The 17,128-nt window shown below is 37.6% G+C and overlaps 1 protein-coding gene across 2 annotated transcripts in view; it reads right to left on the bottom strand.

The window, feature by feature from the left end:
* Positions 1-2,625: 2,625 nt before the first annotated feature.
* Positions 2,626-17,128, bottom strand: part of MARCHF6 (membrane associated ring-CH-type finger 6) — a 110,161-nt gene continuing 95,658 nt past the window's right edge. For both annotated transcript variants that reach the window (XM_012517980.4, XM_058306866.2), the window contains 4 exons: positions 13,392-13,481; positions 11,813-11,945; positions 6,793-6,928; positions 2,626-5,376 (listed from right to left, as the gene is read on the bottom strand). In XM_012517980.4, the coding sequence (XP_012373434.1) occupies positions 5,286-5,376; positions 6,793-6,928; positions 11,813-11,945; positions 13,392-13,481 (450 nt within the window). In that variant the 3' untranslated portion in view covers positions 2,626-5,285. The remainder of the gene's footprint in view (positions 5,377-6,792; positions 6,929-11,812; positions 11,946-13,391; positions 13,482-17,128) is intronic.

Genomic DNA, 17,128 nt, shown 5'->3' with positions numbered 1-17,128 from the left:
GAGTGGTGGTCTAAATGGGTTTTAGGCTTGATAGCAGTTTATCTAAGAAATCTGTGCCTAACCTAAGGCCCTGACCATTTTCTTGTTTTCTTCTACAAATTGTAGTTTTAGCTTTTACATTTAGGACAACCACCCATTTTGGAATATTTTTGCATATGGTGTGTAGCAGTTTAATATTATTGATGAATTCCAAAAAGAAATATTGGTTTGTAACTGATCTTTTTCCTCTGGGCCAATTAGATTATATTGGATCCACAGGTTTACTTGATTAAGTAATTATGTAAACCTCCTGGTGCCAGTAGGGCAGGGTATTGTGCCAGATAAAAGGCATGGCGAAGGACAGAGTTAAGGGTTTTTGATGTTGGAGTTTTTGATGCTGGAGTATGATGCTGAAGCCTTAAGCTGGAGGCCCAGGAAGTAAGCATACAGAGGAAAGAGAAGCCAGCCCAGAAAGGGAGGAACCCAGGAAGACTGAATCCTCGCAGACGTTGGCAGCCATCTTGCTCCAACATGTGAAAAGAGACTTGGGTGAGGGAAGTAACTTACGCTTTATGGCCTGGTATCTGTAAGCTCCTACCCCAAATAAATACCCTTTATAAAAACCAACCAATTTCTGGTATTTTACATCAGCACCCCTTTGGCTAATAATTGGTGTAAGGTATGGATCAATTTTTTTAAATTTTGCATCTGGATGCCCAATTATTTGGCACCATCTGTTCAAGACTTTTACACCTTTGTCAAATATCAACTGTCCCATAGCATGTCAATCTAATTCTGGTCTCCATTCTGCTCCATCAGACCAATGGATCTGTGCAGCCAGCAGGTTGATCATACTGAAAAAAGAACAGGGGTTCCTGGACTGAGTATGAACCTCCTTATTCTCAAGAAGAATGACTGAACAAACTTATAGAGGAGCAGAAAGACAAGGGCACTGTTGCACATATAAAGAAAGAAGTTTCAAACGATAATGCAAAAGGAACTACATGTGCCTTGAGACAAACCAGGCACTCAAAATACTTGCTGGGAGGATGTTGCCTTCCTCACACCCTTAATCCACTTGATTTAGGTGGGTGATTATGACCAGTTTCTGAGTTTTGCAACCACAATTTCCGTGGCTGAAAAACTTTAACCCCACAAGATTAAAGATGTTCTAGAACTCAAATAGCATTTTCCCTAACCACCTCTACATTTAAAATAAATTATGCTTAACTGAACAAATCATAGGGGGGAGAGAAGTGTATCTAGTAACAAAGGAAAACAGTTTTTCTTGAGGCAAGAAAACAGTCTGAAGCAGAAGGATCTCTTCACAGAGAGCACTTAGGAAGAAGCAGCCTCATGCAATGCTTTCCTTTTTCTCTGGGAAAAATGGGTCAATCATGTAGGCATGAATTTAATTATTTTACTCTATCAAAGTATCCATCTACGAAAAACCCCCATGGTGAAGCTTAAGCTTTCTGGATCTTGGAGTGGGGGTGTGGAGACAGGCTTTGCTCTTCCCAATGAGGATAGTTTTACAGTTATCCTGGGGGCAGGTGGATGATCTCAGCAATTACACTTCTAAACTTATTGCAATCATGTGCAAATAAGTGAATTATTTTCCTTACATAATTACTATATTCACACATACATGTATTATCTATTTATGCTGACTGGTAATGAACATTTCTTTAATTTTAAAGCTTGCAACAAAGAAAAAATAAAACAAAACTAGGCTACAATTAACATCCACTTTACACAATTGTTTTCTCAACTCAAAAGGCAACAAGTGACCATGTAAAAAAGGGAGCATTTTAGGAGTATGTGCATGGAAACCTGGTCTGAGTATCTAAGGTGTTTCTTTTAACTGAAAATTAAACATCCAGATAATGAAGTGTTCTATTTAGCTTCTACATCGATCACTCCTTGGCCGTTCCATCACCACCACCTTCTCACATAAGGTACTACGCTATTTTCATGACTACAAAACAAGGGCACTCATACAAAATAAACAGTAATTAAAAACATATATATGCTGTCTTTATGTTTTATCAATGCCAAAGAAGCCCTTACGCAAGCTGGTTGTCTAAAAAAAAAGAATGACACAGGCCAGTAATAGGCTGAATTGTAAAAACTGATTGAGGGGACAAATTAAACAAGGACCAGGACAGCTTAACCAAAGAAGTCAAGAGTATTTCCATAATGAGGCTTTTAAAGACACTTCACTCTAGTGCTAAGGCTTTTTACTTTTGTTCTTTTCTTGATGGCAACTGAACAGTTAACCTTCTAAACTAGAGTACTTTAAACATAATCACTTGGTTTTACAATAGAAAACACTTTATCACACTAAGTAGAGAGCTTAAAACAGTGATCCCTGAAAATGAGAAGCAGCAGCTAACTTGCAATTTTTTAAAAAGTGCCCAGCAATCCTATAAAGGCACTACAGTCTCCTGTGTGTATGTCTGCAAATGCAGAACTATCTAGGGTTTCTTTTCTGTTTTGTTTTAAAAAGTCATCAATTCAACCTAAATTCAAGAATCACACTTTAATAGTAGCATTCTGCCAATATAGGAATAACATATTAAGTAAATCATCTGAAAGGTACTCTCTTAGTTGAATGAGAGAAAGAAAAAACACGAGACAAGAATCCACAGTAAGATCAGTTATATTAAATGTTGAAATAAAAATGACTTTTTGTATACATTTGGAATTGAAATGTCCAATCTCCACTGTTTCTCTAGAGATCTAATAGGGGGAAAAAAAAAACCCTAAAAACATGAAGCTACTTTTAGGCTAGCTACACACAAACTTCACATTGGCATTTTTCATCTCAACTATCAGTACTTCATAGTTTAAAAAAATCAAACATAATTTTGCTAATAATGAACAACTGCACACTTAATATATGACCATTTGATGACTGCTCATGTGAAACTGACCCCAAATGTTGATTTGTCTTCAATATATAAATTGCAGTAAAAATAAAGCAAAAAGGTCTTCTTTCCTAATAGACTTCTTTGAAGGCTGTTTTAGCCCAATGTAAAATGACGCAAAATTATGATTTAAAAAATTAATTTCTACATGGAGAAGGACAGCAATATCAGCACTTTCTGAACTATGGGTTTTATATATTTAAGAGAATATTGGTTAATAAAATCTGGATGCTACCCTAAGTATTACACCAGCAAATGTTTTCCTAATGAAATATCTCTTGAAAACAAACAGGACAAAGCACAAATGAAAAAAAAAAGGGATAAATTCTTAAGTAAGGTAATATAAATTACCTGCCAGTTTTTGAAATGGAGGGCAATTTTTTGGCCATTCATGTGTGTTTGTTTATAAAATATATCTTGATAAGATTCATTTGAAATTTTACAGTTTTAATTTTTTGCAGTATCTGCCTAGATCTCTTACTATTAAAACAGATGTGTTCCAATGAGTTTATATCAAGATTACAAATGCTTTGAAAATTTCAAAAAGAAACGTAGATTAGTAATCACATTATATGCTCAATTCTTAATATTTTTCTCCCAAAGAAAACAATTTACATAGAGAAATACACCATGACAGCTGATATTACATTTTAAAATGATTATTTTTTACAGTAGGACCAAATGTCTGAAGTAAAGGTAGGGCTAGCAAATTCCTTATTTCAAATACAAGAAAATGGGCTACTACAAAGTGCCAAAACAGTATATAATACTGAATCCTATGTCAAGATTTTTTTTTGATACTGATGTTTTAAAGATATTTTAGAGTCAAGCAGTTGCTAAGCACTTAGGGAAAAAACTGTTGAAATATAAAAACAACCAGAATATGTTGCTCTTGATTTTGGTAGCTTATATCTCACTTTCATATAAAACAATCCTCGGATTTTAGTCTATTGATTTTAATACTATATTGAAATTCTCTTACAGTTTCTTAAGACCTATGCAATCTATTTTCTATGGAAACCTCAAGGTTACCACTCAGAAACAAGTGCTACCCTTACAATATTCCATACCCATTAAATACTTGGATTGTAGGTGCAGCCATGCTCAATAGTTCTCTAAATTTCTCTAGACTTGGAGCTTTGGTTATGAGGAAAAACCAAGTTTGCTAAGTGGTTCAGTTCTCTGAGTTTTCACAGCATGTTTCCAATGAATACATTTCTGCTCCTATGTTGGAGGCCAGCTTCCTTCTGGACAAATAAAATCAAGTTGGTTTTATTTGTAGTTTTATTCTGTAAACAAAAAGCTTTGGAAATGTTGAGATTTCCTGATGGAAAATCAGGAGAGATGTACTTCCTAGGCTTCATCCAATGATGAGCTAACGAGCAGGACTAGGAGTGTTCACCAGTCTCCTCTGACACCATCAATCTAAGGCCACGAACCACATCTCCACTTGGCAAACATTTCACAATGTGCTCATTCCAGTAAGATGTAGTATTGTTGGTGATGTTATCTGTAAGATTTATAATCTCCCTTGCATGACTTTTGGCCACTGATGCCAAATAAGAAAAATAAAGATCACAGGGGGATAATGAAAATCTTAATTCTTACTTTTTCTTTCCCTTTTTCAAAGTGGAGACATGCCTTTAATAAGCACAAAAACTCAACTCCCAATGTGGATCACCAGGAATATTAAATTATCAAAATTAAAAAATAATTTCCTCATCTAGCCACAAGATACTATACAATATTACAAATACAGACACATGAAAAAAATCAGGCAGTAGAAAATGTACAACAGCTTTGGTGTTATACAAAATAACTTCCAAAAACGATTAACAGTGAAGCACAAAGTTTGTATTTTCTTACCACAGACACTCCACTGCTGATTTATACTTGTTGCCTTGTATGTTCTTGGTAAAGTCTGAATAGCCAGAAGATAGAATATACAGTTACTTACTAAGAACCGTGAGGAAAAAAAGTGTCATTAAAAAGTCTTTCCTCTGCACTATTGCTCTGTGGCATGTTTCCTGTCAAGATCACAGCAGGTCCAAAATAAGTGACAACTAGATTTAATAAATTAATATACATTTTTGTTTAAAGATGTACAATGCACATTCTGTTTTAATCCAAGGTTTTAGGGTATCAGGGAACTTCTATTTACACATATACAGATCTCAGACGGCAGAGATGTCAGAGGATGCAGGGAGAGCAGCAGAGCCCTTACCTGCTGCTCTCTGAAGGCCGAGGACACAAGTCAATACATTTAACTTAAAAACAATGCTGAGAGATCACCGGGGAAAAATCTCCAAAGAGAAAAGTCCACAAAAAAGGACAAGTAAAGGCAAAAGGAAGGTCAAGATACTTGAGATAACCACTTTATTCTTGGGACGACTGTGGAGGTGGCGGAGCTGTGCCTTGTTTGCCAGACTTCCGTTCGTAGTTCACAAGGCGCTGCCCCACAAGGTATCTAGGTGGTAAAAACAGGGTTGGGGTTAATTTCTTGTAAAAATAAAAGTATGATCTTACATTCTTCCGAAGAGCAGCAAGTGACATTTTTTAATGCAAATATCATCTTACTCCTACTAAAAACCCTTCTGCAATAGTTATGCAGGGAGGGGGGATTCTGGAATGAACACTTGCAAAAGGTACAAAGGCAGGCAGCTTGGCGTGAGGTCTGGATTTGGGGGAAAGCATGTAAGCAACAGCCAAAGGTCAGAAGGCTTCAAATGTTGTGTAATGAAACACATGCATCATCTTGTAGGTTAGGGGTTCTCAAAAACTCAAACTTGGAGGCCAGAGGTAGGTAGGAAGAGATTTATGCAGGGGATTTATCTGCTAAAGTTCACATTTTATAAAACAGCTCAGCAGACAGATCTGAGGAAAATGAATGGAAATGTGATGGAATGCTGGAGAGGAGAAGGCAAGACCTGCAAAGCTCTAGTAACCTGGGAGAAAAGGAAGAATCAAAGAATTCAAGATCCCAATGTCAAAAAGGAGATGGCTGGAAGCAAGTGTATGTAGATGACAGGCCATAGGCCCAAGAACAGAATAAGTGTTCTTAAGATTTCAGACGTGATTAAAAAGAGGTTATGGTAAAGGGCATAGAACTATAAAAACAGGTATGGTACTCTGGTTGAAATGCTAAGGTTGGAGAGGCAGTCCACAAAAGGACATTGAATCTACCACAATGGTGGTGGGAATGAAGGAGAATCAGCTCACAATGTGCCTCAACAGGTGTAGAACAATGGCCTGGAGGTTGCTCCCTGGAGGACAGTGGGTGACAAAGCTAGACAGCAATGCGCTTTCACTTTTTAAAATTTGCACTAATCCTACTGTCTCTTTATTCAGGATTTCACAGTTTAATTCTTTTATTTTTCTATTACCAATTCTTTTCCTGAAGTCAGCCATTCCTTATGTGACCCATTCCCCAATTGAACACATTCTTTTTCAAACTATGAGGATTCTGCAAATGTTTTAAATGACAAACGTACAACAGCTAACACAATATATATACTACTACTTGACACATGAGTAATCACAAAACATGTTAAGATATGCTAAGAATATGTAAGTGTATTAATTTAGACCAAAACATCTGAAAACAGAAAGAAAAGCTACTTTTGACATGGGCATTAACAATCTCCATCCCAAATCATTTCTCCCAGTCTTCTCCACCAGCACAAATGAAAACTCCAATGTTGCCAGTTGCTCAGGCCAACTGAGTCCCTGATTCCACTTTCCTTCACAACCTGCATCCATATGGCAAATACTGCTAGCTCTACCTTAACACTTTTCCCTCCTATGGTTTATCACAATAAACACAAAAATTAAGAAATGAGAACACCTTAATAAGAATAGCTTAAAAAAAGTACTGCCAACTTACTTGTCATTTTTAATATGTTCATAAAGGCGCTTAAACTGGCGGACCTGGAAGGACAAGATGCCCATCAAGACCACGACCATCAGTAAGAATGGATAAATCCTCCGGTGTACCAAGTTTTGCATTTCTGCAGTAACACCTGCAAAAAAAAAAAAAAAAAAAGGCAAGATAGCAGTGAAATGAAAATGCTTTCCCTAAGAAAAATGCACTGGGGTTCCAAAAGGGGCATTCAAGACAAGTGCTCCTTCTTCCTCAAGTGGCCGCCATGACGGGCCAGGAGGATCTAGTGCAAATAAGAGATTCATGAGAACTGGGCAAACTGGGAGTACACTGATGTCATCACCAATAGCATCAAGAAAATCACAGACTTTCTCAACTCGTTCGATATGTCTTGTCATTCAAGACTCGCAAAACTAAACAAGAAACTGACTGCCCTTGAATGGAGCATAGAGTACATTGAAGCCTGGGTGACAAAAGGTGAGACCCTCACCTAGAGCTATGCCATGCTGGGAGGTTGCTTTACAGATCACAGGCCCACGTGGGAAAGGCCACGGCAGCCTCAGCAACTTCCTCTCTCCTTACAGAGCAAGCGGGCTTATTGTTTTCTTTTTTCAAAAATGTGCCCTTTGGGCTTTGCCATGTTCATCTGGGAATATAATGTGGCATGTGGGAGAAAGTCCAGGGAACTATTGGAAATAACATTATACATTTTATAGAACTATTTGTCAACTTATTTTAGGCACTCAGAGCCAAAAGCCTGGGACTCTCTGTCCTCCTCATCTCTCTCTCTCAGACCTGACAGCTCTCCATTCCTTTGCATTGTTCCTATAAACAGTCTTTGTCTCATCACCTTTGGTGAGGAGTGGAGGACAATCCTGCCTTGGCAAAGTGGCTGCCAGAGAATGTTGTTGGTAACCTGCCAGTTCACTGTCCTTTTGGGAATGTCAAGACTAGGCCCTCCTTGGCTTGAAGGGGCATTTTCAGGGATTTCTTTCTGTCACCTAGGGTGTCTGTGCCACTCATATTTCCCTAATAAACTCCTCAACTTTACCTGGCTGCTGGTGGTAGGGGGGTGGTAGGGGGGGAGGAGCTAGAGATGGAACTCACCTGTTGTACAGAAATCTGATGTGTGTGATTATTATTCTGGCATAAAACTTTCAGATGTAGCTGTTCATGATATAAAGCCTTGGTGGCTAACTAGCCCAAGCTCCCATGTTTGGACCTGGGATCATGTGGTCATTCAGCAGACATTTACCAAATGCTTTCTGTATGGGCCTGTATGGGCATGTTCTATTCTAATAAAAGATACGGAGTTGAATCAAGGGAAAAAAAAAAGACAAGTGCTCAAGCTCCAGGGAAGGCATCCACTTCCACAATCCACATGAGCTAGAATCTCTGAGATCCACTTCTCTTCTCAGTTAAACAGGGGAGCTGGATTAAATGACTGCTAAGGTTCCTCCCAGCTCAAACATTCTAGGCCTCTAATGCTCCAAAAGGAGTCAACTGTATGTTTCAGCCACATTCACAGTTTTAAAACAAAACAAAAGCAAAAACTGTGCTTATACAATGAAAGATCTGTTCCTGAAATCATTAGGACACTCGAACATGTATTTTTCTACCACTATCTGTTTTAATTCTCCCTTTAAGGAGGAAAAGTTTTGAAGTCAGAGGAAGTACTCTGAAGGATATTAGAAAATTAATGTGTTCAAAATGGAATATTCTCAACATCAGCAATAGTGTGCTGTGGTGCAAAGAAGGTAGGCTTTGGAGCCAAGGTTGAATTTTAGTTCCTCTCCTTAAAAGCTAGACTTTATGCAAGATTTTCAATCTCTATAAAACCTCATTTTCCTCATCTCTAAAATGGAGTTAATTGCAACATCTCCAAAAGCAATTCTAGGAATATTGTAAGAGAATTACGTAAAGCATATAATAAAGAGCACAAAAGTGCTCAAAAACTTCACTTACCACTCTCTTTTCCCCTTCTAATATTTTTCAAACAACTCACAAAGACAATTTTCAATTATGCAAATATGTAAAGGTTTTGCTTGGAAAATCCAAGTGTCACTGCATAAGCCTACATGTTATTAATGAGAAGACAATAACTGTACTTTTAATAGGCTATTCCTACTTATAAACTAAACAGCAAATAAGGAAAATGCTTTTTCTACTTTTTCTTACAGATCTAATTCTAAAGAGTCAGGATGATTTACTTCAATGACGTATTCTGTCAAGCAAGTAATGGGCTTTAAAGTATACTTCTGAAAAAATAAATGTACTTCTGCACATATATTTTAATATGGATGTATATTTACACTTTAAATAAAAGCCTTGAAGTTTCTACTCAGAAGGAACCAGAAAATGGTAAGGTTTTCTCACTGTGGCCCCTTGGCGTAAGTCTTCCCGGTTTCCCATGCTACCCTGGAAACTGGAGTACATACTGCTTTGTCTTCCTCTGTTCAAGCCTGAGTTGAGCTTTCTTTCTGACCAATGTCTTCATTCACTGAGAAGCAATGAGATTATGTATATATTCTGACAAGTATCTGCCATATACATTCAATGACAGAATACACCATTTAGAAGTCAGGACAGTGTTTATCTTTAAGGGTAAGGAGGGCCTAATGGAAACTCCAAGGGGCTAGAAAAGTTCTATTTCTTGATCTGATTGGTCATTACCACCCAAGTGAGCTCCCTTTATTCTAATTCATCAGTTGTACATTTTCAATGTCTTTAGTACTTATTGTATGCATGTTACATTTCATTAAAACTTTTATTTTTTTTTTTAAGACGTTTACTGGGGTTTCGGTGACAAAAAAGAAGGGGTATTTCTGACAGGAAGCTGAAACTAATGAAGGTGCAAAGAGGGGGAAGAACACAGGTTATTTGAGAAGATGCCATACTATGCTGTTTAACAAACTCATAAAATGTAAGGGGGGAAAGCAAACCGGAGCCTGGGGGAAAATCAACAGGAGAAGCCCTTTGGCAATGAATAGAAAAGGCGAAAGCATATCATAGCATCGTAACTAGCAGTGTTACTATATGGGTATGACAGTGGTTGAAAGGGAAAGTCTAAGGTCATGTATATTACTAGAAGGAAAGCTAAAAGCATTGTAACATGGGACCGCATAGCATAGTAAAATCTCATGTGAAATACGAATATGGGTAATATTTCATACATAAGTTGTTCTTTAAATGTTAATATCAGGCAAAAAAAAACACAAACATTATGCTAAGTGAAAGAAACCACACAGAGTGCTATATACTGTATAAGTCCACTTATATAAAATGTAAATATAAATCAATTATAGAGATGGAATTAGATTCATGGTTATATAGAGTTGGGGAAGGATAGAGGGACTGAGAGGTGACTACTAAGGGGTGTGGAGTTTTTCTTTCTGGAGTGATTATATGGTATGTGACTATATCTCGATAAAACTGCTTTTTAAAAAAAGTTAAACATACAACTACCATATGATCCAGCAATCCCACTTCTAGGTATATACTCAAAAGAAGTGAAAGCATGAATCTGGACAGAAATGTGTACACCAACGTTCATAATAGCATTATTCACAATAGTCAAAAGGTAGAAGCAACCCAAGAGTCCATCAGCAGATGAATAGATAAAATGTGGTATATACACATTTGGCTGTAAAAAGGAATGAAGTTCTAATAGATGCTACACCATGGATGAACCTTGAAGATATCATGTAGAGTGAAATAATCCAGACACAAAAAGACAAATATTTATAATCTCACCTATTTTAAACATCTAAAATAAGCAAATTTCATACAGAGAGAAAGTAGATTATAGGTTACAAGGGCTGACAGCGCAAGGCACAGGGGGAGTTACTGCTTACTGGATGCAGTTTCTATTAGAGGTGATGAAAAAGTTAGGGTAACGGCTGTTGGTGATGTTAGTACAATATTGTGAATGTAATTAAAACTACTGTATTGTATACTTCGAAGTGGTTAAAATGGGAAATTCTGAGTTACATATTTTTTACTACAATAAACATTTTTCTTAATAGAAATTTTTTTAAAAAAATTTAAAAGGGTGGAGAATATATGGCTGTTGGGTAAACAACCAACAGTGTCTGCCACTATATTGAGGGGTGAGAGGGGAGAGTGAAGGAGCCTTGTAAGCTATGCTAAGGATTTTAGATTGTATATTAAAGACCATGGAGAAACCACTGAAAAAAGAAGAACAAAGAAAAACAATGAGAGTCATTCTTCTGAAGGTCTTCATGACCACAGTGCCGAGAATGAATCAGCAGTGGTGGGGAGCTGGACATAAGGGTGCTGATTCTCAGGTCAGAAATGACCATGATAAAACCTCAACTAAAAATACAGGTAGAGGTGCCAAAAAAGACAATAGATTCTTGAGGTCAGAAAAATGGTACTTGGAGACCAACGGGGTACAGAGAGTAGAGAGCCTAAGATGACACAGAGAAACAGTGAGGTTTCTGACTCAGGCAACACTAGGCACTGAGAGAGGGAATTCAGAAGAAAAGGCTTTGGGGGGAGAAAACATTGTGCTGGTCCTGTGAGGATTTTCTCCTATACAATTAATAAGATACATTTTTCCAGTTGTTAAAGTGTCACCAATTAGCATCTTCGGTATATTCACCTCTTTGGGTTTTCCTTTTATGTGAAAGATGATTTGAGAAAACATTAAATAACAACACTTGTGCTTATTTTATAGGTATATAATCAGAGCCCTTCCCAACAGAGAAGACAATTTGAAGGAAATCTACTCCTACCTATTTTTAGGAAACTGTATCTTTCAATATCAACATGGTTGAAAGAAGACTGTACAAAGGGGCTTTATGACCTTCTAATCTCACCCTGAATAGTCAAGTCTAAAAAGAGGAAATATTTGTAGTTTTAACTGGATGACATATTTATGTTTTAACTAGATTTATATTCACAAATAAAGCATTTGAAGTCAGAAAGCCTGTGATGCCTACAAGATCCAAGAAGGTAACAATGTTCGAATGTTCTAAGGTTCACAGCCAGCACTACTCACCTAGTAAAGGAACCACGCCTGATGCTATGACATAAGGTACACACAGGGAAAGCAAGAGCACAGAGATCACTGGAGCTGCCAGTTTACGAATGATATAGTGAAGGTCAATATTCCGGATACCATTTGCATAAACCTAAAACAACGGGAAAAAAACATCAGAACACAGATATGGACAAATTCCTCAACCTCTACTGAATACAAGCCAGTGACTGAATCCATCAACCCAGGCAGCATTCAATCGGTTAATGCAAACTCAGAATACAAACCTAAGCATGGTGCCCACAAGCTTTTAAAAGAAATGCATTTGCACCCCACACACACATTTTGCAGCTAACTGTGCTAAGTCATGAAATAAGATACTAATCGAGAATCATAACTTACACTATCCTTGCACTAGCCAAAATCAAATGGTATCTAATTGAGTTGAAGACCACATTACTTGAACTAACTTCACACATACCTTGTGTAAGAGTGATCTAAGTTATTATATAAATCAAATTTTAACAAGTCAGAAAGTATTTTAAGCAAAAATTTAATATATGAAAGAATTCTACAGTGACTATTAAAAAAAATTCAAGAGTTTCTAGAAACATACCATGGTTTCCTGGCTCCCCCACTCCCACCTCCAGGAATCAGAATCTCCACTTAAAGGATTTTCTTGTGCATGCTGGACTGAGAACTACTGTTTTTACTCACACATATCCAAAGGATGCTAAAGAAATGTTAATGCCTCATTTTTTGTTGCTGACTTAAAAGTAGAGGGTTGTCACAAGTAAATTTTCTAGATAGCTAACACTAAAGTAATAAATACCAAAAACTGACTATTTCTGCATAGGTATCATCCCCAAAAAATGAATTATCAGACTTCCAAGCCCTTTCAGGGCGCAGAAGCACAATTTACCTCTTTCTGATGATTCAAATTATCTGATGCATTCCTAAATAGACTAATAGTCTTTAGTGCTATGAAGCTAGAATATTCCCTAACAGTTCTGCTTCTTAAATCCACCCCCCCCCCCCCCCCCCCCCCCCCCCGCTTTTTCCTTTATTTACTTCGTCTTGTAACACACCTGATCTTTTTCCCCCAATCTACTACAGACTGGAAAACCTGAGTAACAAATTTAATTAAAATTCCTGCCTAGAGGTGCCCAAAGATGTACTTACCAAATCCAATGGATGTGTCATGATGATGGGAACGAGTGTTGTTGGGGGGGGAGAGGGGGGGTGGGGCGGTGGGGTTGAATGGGACCTCACATATATATTTTTAATGTAATATTATTACAAAGTCAATTAAAAAAAAAAATTCCTGCCTAAAAAAAGCACATATGGTAATTCTTGCCTCTGCTTTGGGCAAGGTTCTTGATACTTTAGGCTACTGGTTAATCTTAGATAAGAGAAGACTTAAGAAAATTCCTGACGGAAAAACAGAAAACTGACTTTCCTTTAGGGAAAAAAGAATTATATATAGCTCATTAAAAACAATGTAGAAAAATCAAAAGACTAGAAAATGAAAAATAAGAGTCCCATCTTCCAAACAATCACTTTTACTCCTAGTCTTTTTCTGAAAACTGATCTTGCTTACCTGCTCAATTACTGTTTTCAACCACCACTGAGGCCCCATCAGAGTAATAGCTGCAATGATTTTGGCGTGCAAGACTCCAAGTGCCCAGTCCTAAGGTAATAAAAACCATTGAACAGATTTTGTTTTTTATTATTAATCTAGCATGGAAACTGTACAATTTTCTTACACTATTTTACTTTGAAACAGACATTCTGCAGGATTGGTAATAATTTTACAAAAGACGAACATACACTGGAAAATCTAGAGAATTTTTTCAACAGCTTATGTTCAATGTTTCCATCAAAATCATTCTTCTAGCTTTTAGAAATCTTTGTTATTTTCCCAAGAGAATTTGGAGAAGTATGGACATGAATGGAGATCTCAAAAAGCAAATAAAATAATGCCATTTTATTTCATGAAACCACCTGCAGGCTGTTCTACTGGTTTTGGCTGAGATGACTATGTGAAAATAAGACTATGGAGCCAAATCTGACTACACCACCACACCTACGGCTCACAGGAAGCTTTCATTTGGTGCATTCAGTTCTCCTCCTCCGCTGTCATGAGACTCTCCAGTCTCCATTCCCAATACCACTGCCACAGCAGGTTCCTCACTCGTACACTGCTATGGAGGAAGGGGATCACCTCCCCCAATCCTCATCCCAACCAAGTCATCTCTTCAAGTGCCAATAGGATCACAGAAGTAGGCTTCCCTGCATACAACCCTAAAGTCCTTGGCATGGCACACAAAGCCCTTTAGAAGCTGGTCTCTTTTTTTTTTTTTTTTTTTTTGAGAAAGTGGTTAAAATGGGAAATTTTAGGTTTTACGTATGTTAGAATAACATTTTAAAAACCATAAAACTTTAAGAGTGAATCCTAATGCAAACTATGGACTATAGTTGATATAATTAAAATAATATTGTTTCACCAATTGTAACAAAGGTATCACACTAATGCAAAATGTCAATAGGGAAAATTGTGTGTGTGAGGGAAGGATATTTGGGAACTTGGTACTTTGTGCATGACTTTTCTGGAAATCTACAACTGCTCTAATTTAAGAACTTAACACAGGTAATACATAACTAATCTTGATAAAAAATTGAAACACTTATAGAGAGGACTGGAAGTCCTCTGTGACATCCCCTGCACCCCAATCTTGATTCCTCCTAATCAACAGCTACTGTTACCAATTGCTAAGTTCCCTCTACATTTTTCCCCTATACATTTATCTATATCAAATAATATCCCTTAAAAAACCACTTTATAGTGTTTTTTTTTAATAGTCTCTTGTTCCTATTGTTTTTTTCCTTCTCTTTTTCATCTGCCATCTTGACGCCAATGTGACAATTTATTAGTTTGACTGATTAGTTTTCTAAGTATCTTCTTCAAAGGGAGAGAGAAGTTAACATACTCAATGAATCTGTGCCTATCCTGACAGGAGACCACTGAATGGTATAGGGAGCTTGGTTTCAGTCCTTTTTATCTTAGCAGTTTATAAACAATTTTCTACCTTATGACTTTCAGTGCTACAGGAAAAATGTCCAATGCCAGTATGACAACTTGTGTGTGAAGGTTTTAAGATTTTCTCTTTATCCCTAGGATTCAGAAATTTCACCAAGATATGCCCAAATATGTGTTTTTCTTACTAATCTGCCATAGAGCTTGTGCATCTTCCAGTTTATAAATACAGATCTTTCTTCAACTTGGTTAAACTTCCTTCTATTTTTGTTTTAAGTGCTACACCTTACATTTTTTTCCTTCTGGCACTCCTATTATTGATATAATTCCCCTGGATGTATCCTCCCAAACACTTATATTTCCCCTCAATTTCCTATTCTTCAGTTTTGCCCTAAGCTTTGTACCGTTCTTCTATGGCTCCAATCTGAGCCTCAAGAGTGAATATCCACATCTTTAATTCGTCCACTGAAATCTGTTTGAAATCCATCCTATATAGCTCCACACCGATTTCCTTTTGTCTTGTTGCTGCTGTTTGCCATCTACTGCGCTCAATCTCCTGGGCTTTTTTCAAAACTGTTGTAACATATACAAACTACAAAATTACCCATTTTAACTGTAAAGTGTACAAGTCAGTGGTGCTCTTCACATTCACAATGATATGCTACAGCTACCACCATCCATTCCATCTTCTGTGTTTTTTTCCTGAGATTTGGATGCTCATGGCTCCTCCAGCAGCTCTGTTACTGGACATATGTTCTGATTGCTCTGTCTGACCTTTCTTTCTGTAGCTGTTTGACCCCACTGGATAAACCCCTTCTTTTTTCTCTGCCAGCTCAGTAAGGTTCAAGTCTAACTGCTGAGAATCTCCTCTAAAGGGATGCAAAAGGACCTTTTACCCCTTTAGAACTTTGGGATAAAAGCCAACAGCCCCTTAATGAAGAATATGGAGAAAGGTCTCTCTTTTTCCAGATCTGCCCCTGCTCAAGGGTAGCAAAAATCCAACCCACCATTTCAGTTTTATCTTGCCTTTAAGATTTAGGGAGTCGAGGTGGCACACAAGAGAGGTTAATGCTGATCTTCCCCTGAGGAGATCCACAGATCTCTGAGCTTCAAGCCCTTCAAGATTCACTGCTTTCCACCCTTGCCCACAGGAGAGAATACACTATACTAGCTCCTCTGCTACAATTCTAAAGATTTAGTTCAGTCTCCCCGAGATTTGAAGCCACTTGATGTAGGAAAGGCAATAATTTGAGAGTTAGGAATGGAGAGAAAAGCAAGCTGCTCTTCTTTCAACCTTGGGGCTCAATCCAGAACATTAAGAACACTATACTGTACACACCAGCCTCCATCTCAAAACCCGAGGCCTAGCCATATCAAAACATTCCACTGCATTCTTTTTAACTGCTGTATGGAAGTCCAAAGCATGTATATGCTACTTTTTAATTATTCTTTCTCTACCGATGAACATCTGCACTGCCTACAATTTTTATCTGCATAAACAAAAAAGGATGTAATAGCAGAAGGGTCTTGTTCATGCCTCCTTCTGCAAAGGTAAAGTATTTCTTTGCAGCAAATTCTGAAAAGAGAAACTGCTAAGTCATAATATACAAGCATTTTTAAAGTTTCATAATGTCAAACAATTCCCCAGGATGACTAAGACTTCATAGGTAATGCTGGGTACTGTCAAGACCACCAGAAACACACCTGTAGCTGAACAAGCTGTGGTTATTACTCACTTCAGCAAGGGAGCACACACAGCATTGTGAACTTAGGGTGCTTCATTAAGAGTTCAGAAAGGTTTCTTGTAAGATTGCACTTTTGTTACATGATTTGGGGGAGGATTTCAGATAGGAAGGCTTTGCTCTGTATATCAGACACTGTCCAAAAGTGGAGGGGGACTCTCTAAACCAAACTCAGCCATGTAGTAAATGCATTACCCTACATGACTCCCAGGGATGAGCCCCCCTTGTGCTGAGAGATTATTACCAATCACTAGCTGGTGATGCAACCAGAAAGAGACCTTGAATAAAAGGGTCAACTCAGACCAGCAGAGTATCTCAGCCTACACGTACAATCATGTGTTAAAAACTGCTTTTTGACCTTGAATAAAAGGCGGAAATGGCAAAGACAAATGAGTTTATATGGCTAAGAGGCTTCAATAAAGAGCTGGGAGGTCATCAGAAGAGTCGCGTGTATGCACGCTTCAGCAGGACCCCAGAAAAAGATAAAGTAAGTACAACCCTAGGTACTGGTTCTCTTGAAGGCTATAGAGACCCAAAGGTATATGGTCGTGGCAGATG

The sequence above is a fragment of the Dasypus novemcinctus genome, chromosome 2 (assembly GCF_030445035.2).
Source record: "Dasypus novemcinctus isolate mDasNov1 chromosome 2, mDasNov1.1.hap2, whole genome shotgun sequence".
Taxonomy (NCBI): Eukaryota; Metazoa; Chordata; class Mammalia; order Cingulata; family Dasypodidae; genus Dasypus; species Dasypus novemcinctus.
Note: the sequence above shows the minus strand (reverse complement) of the source record. Positions and strands in the feature narration are given on the sequence as shown.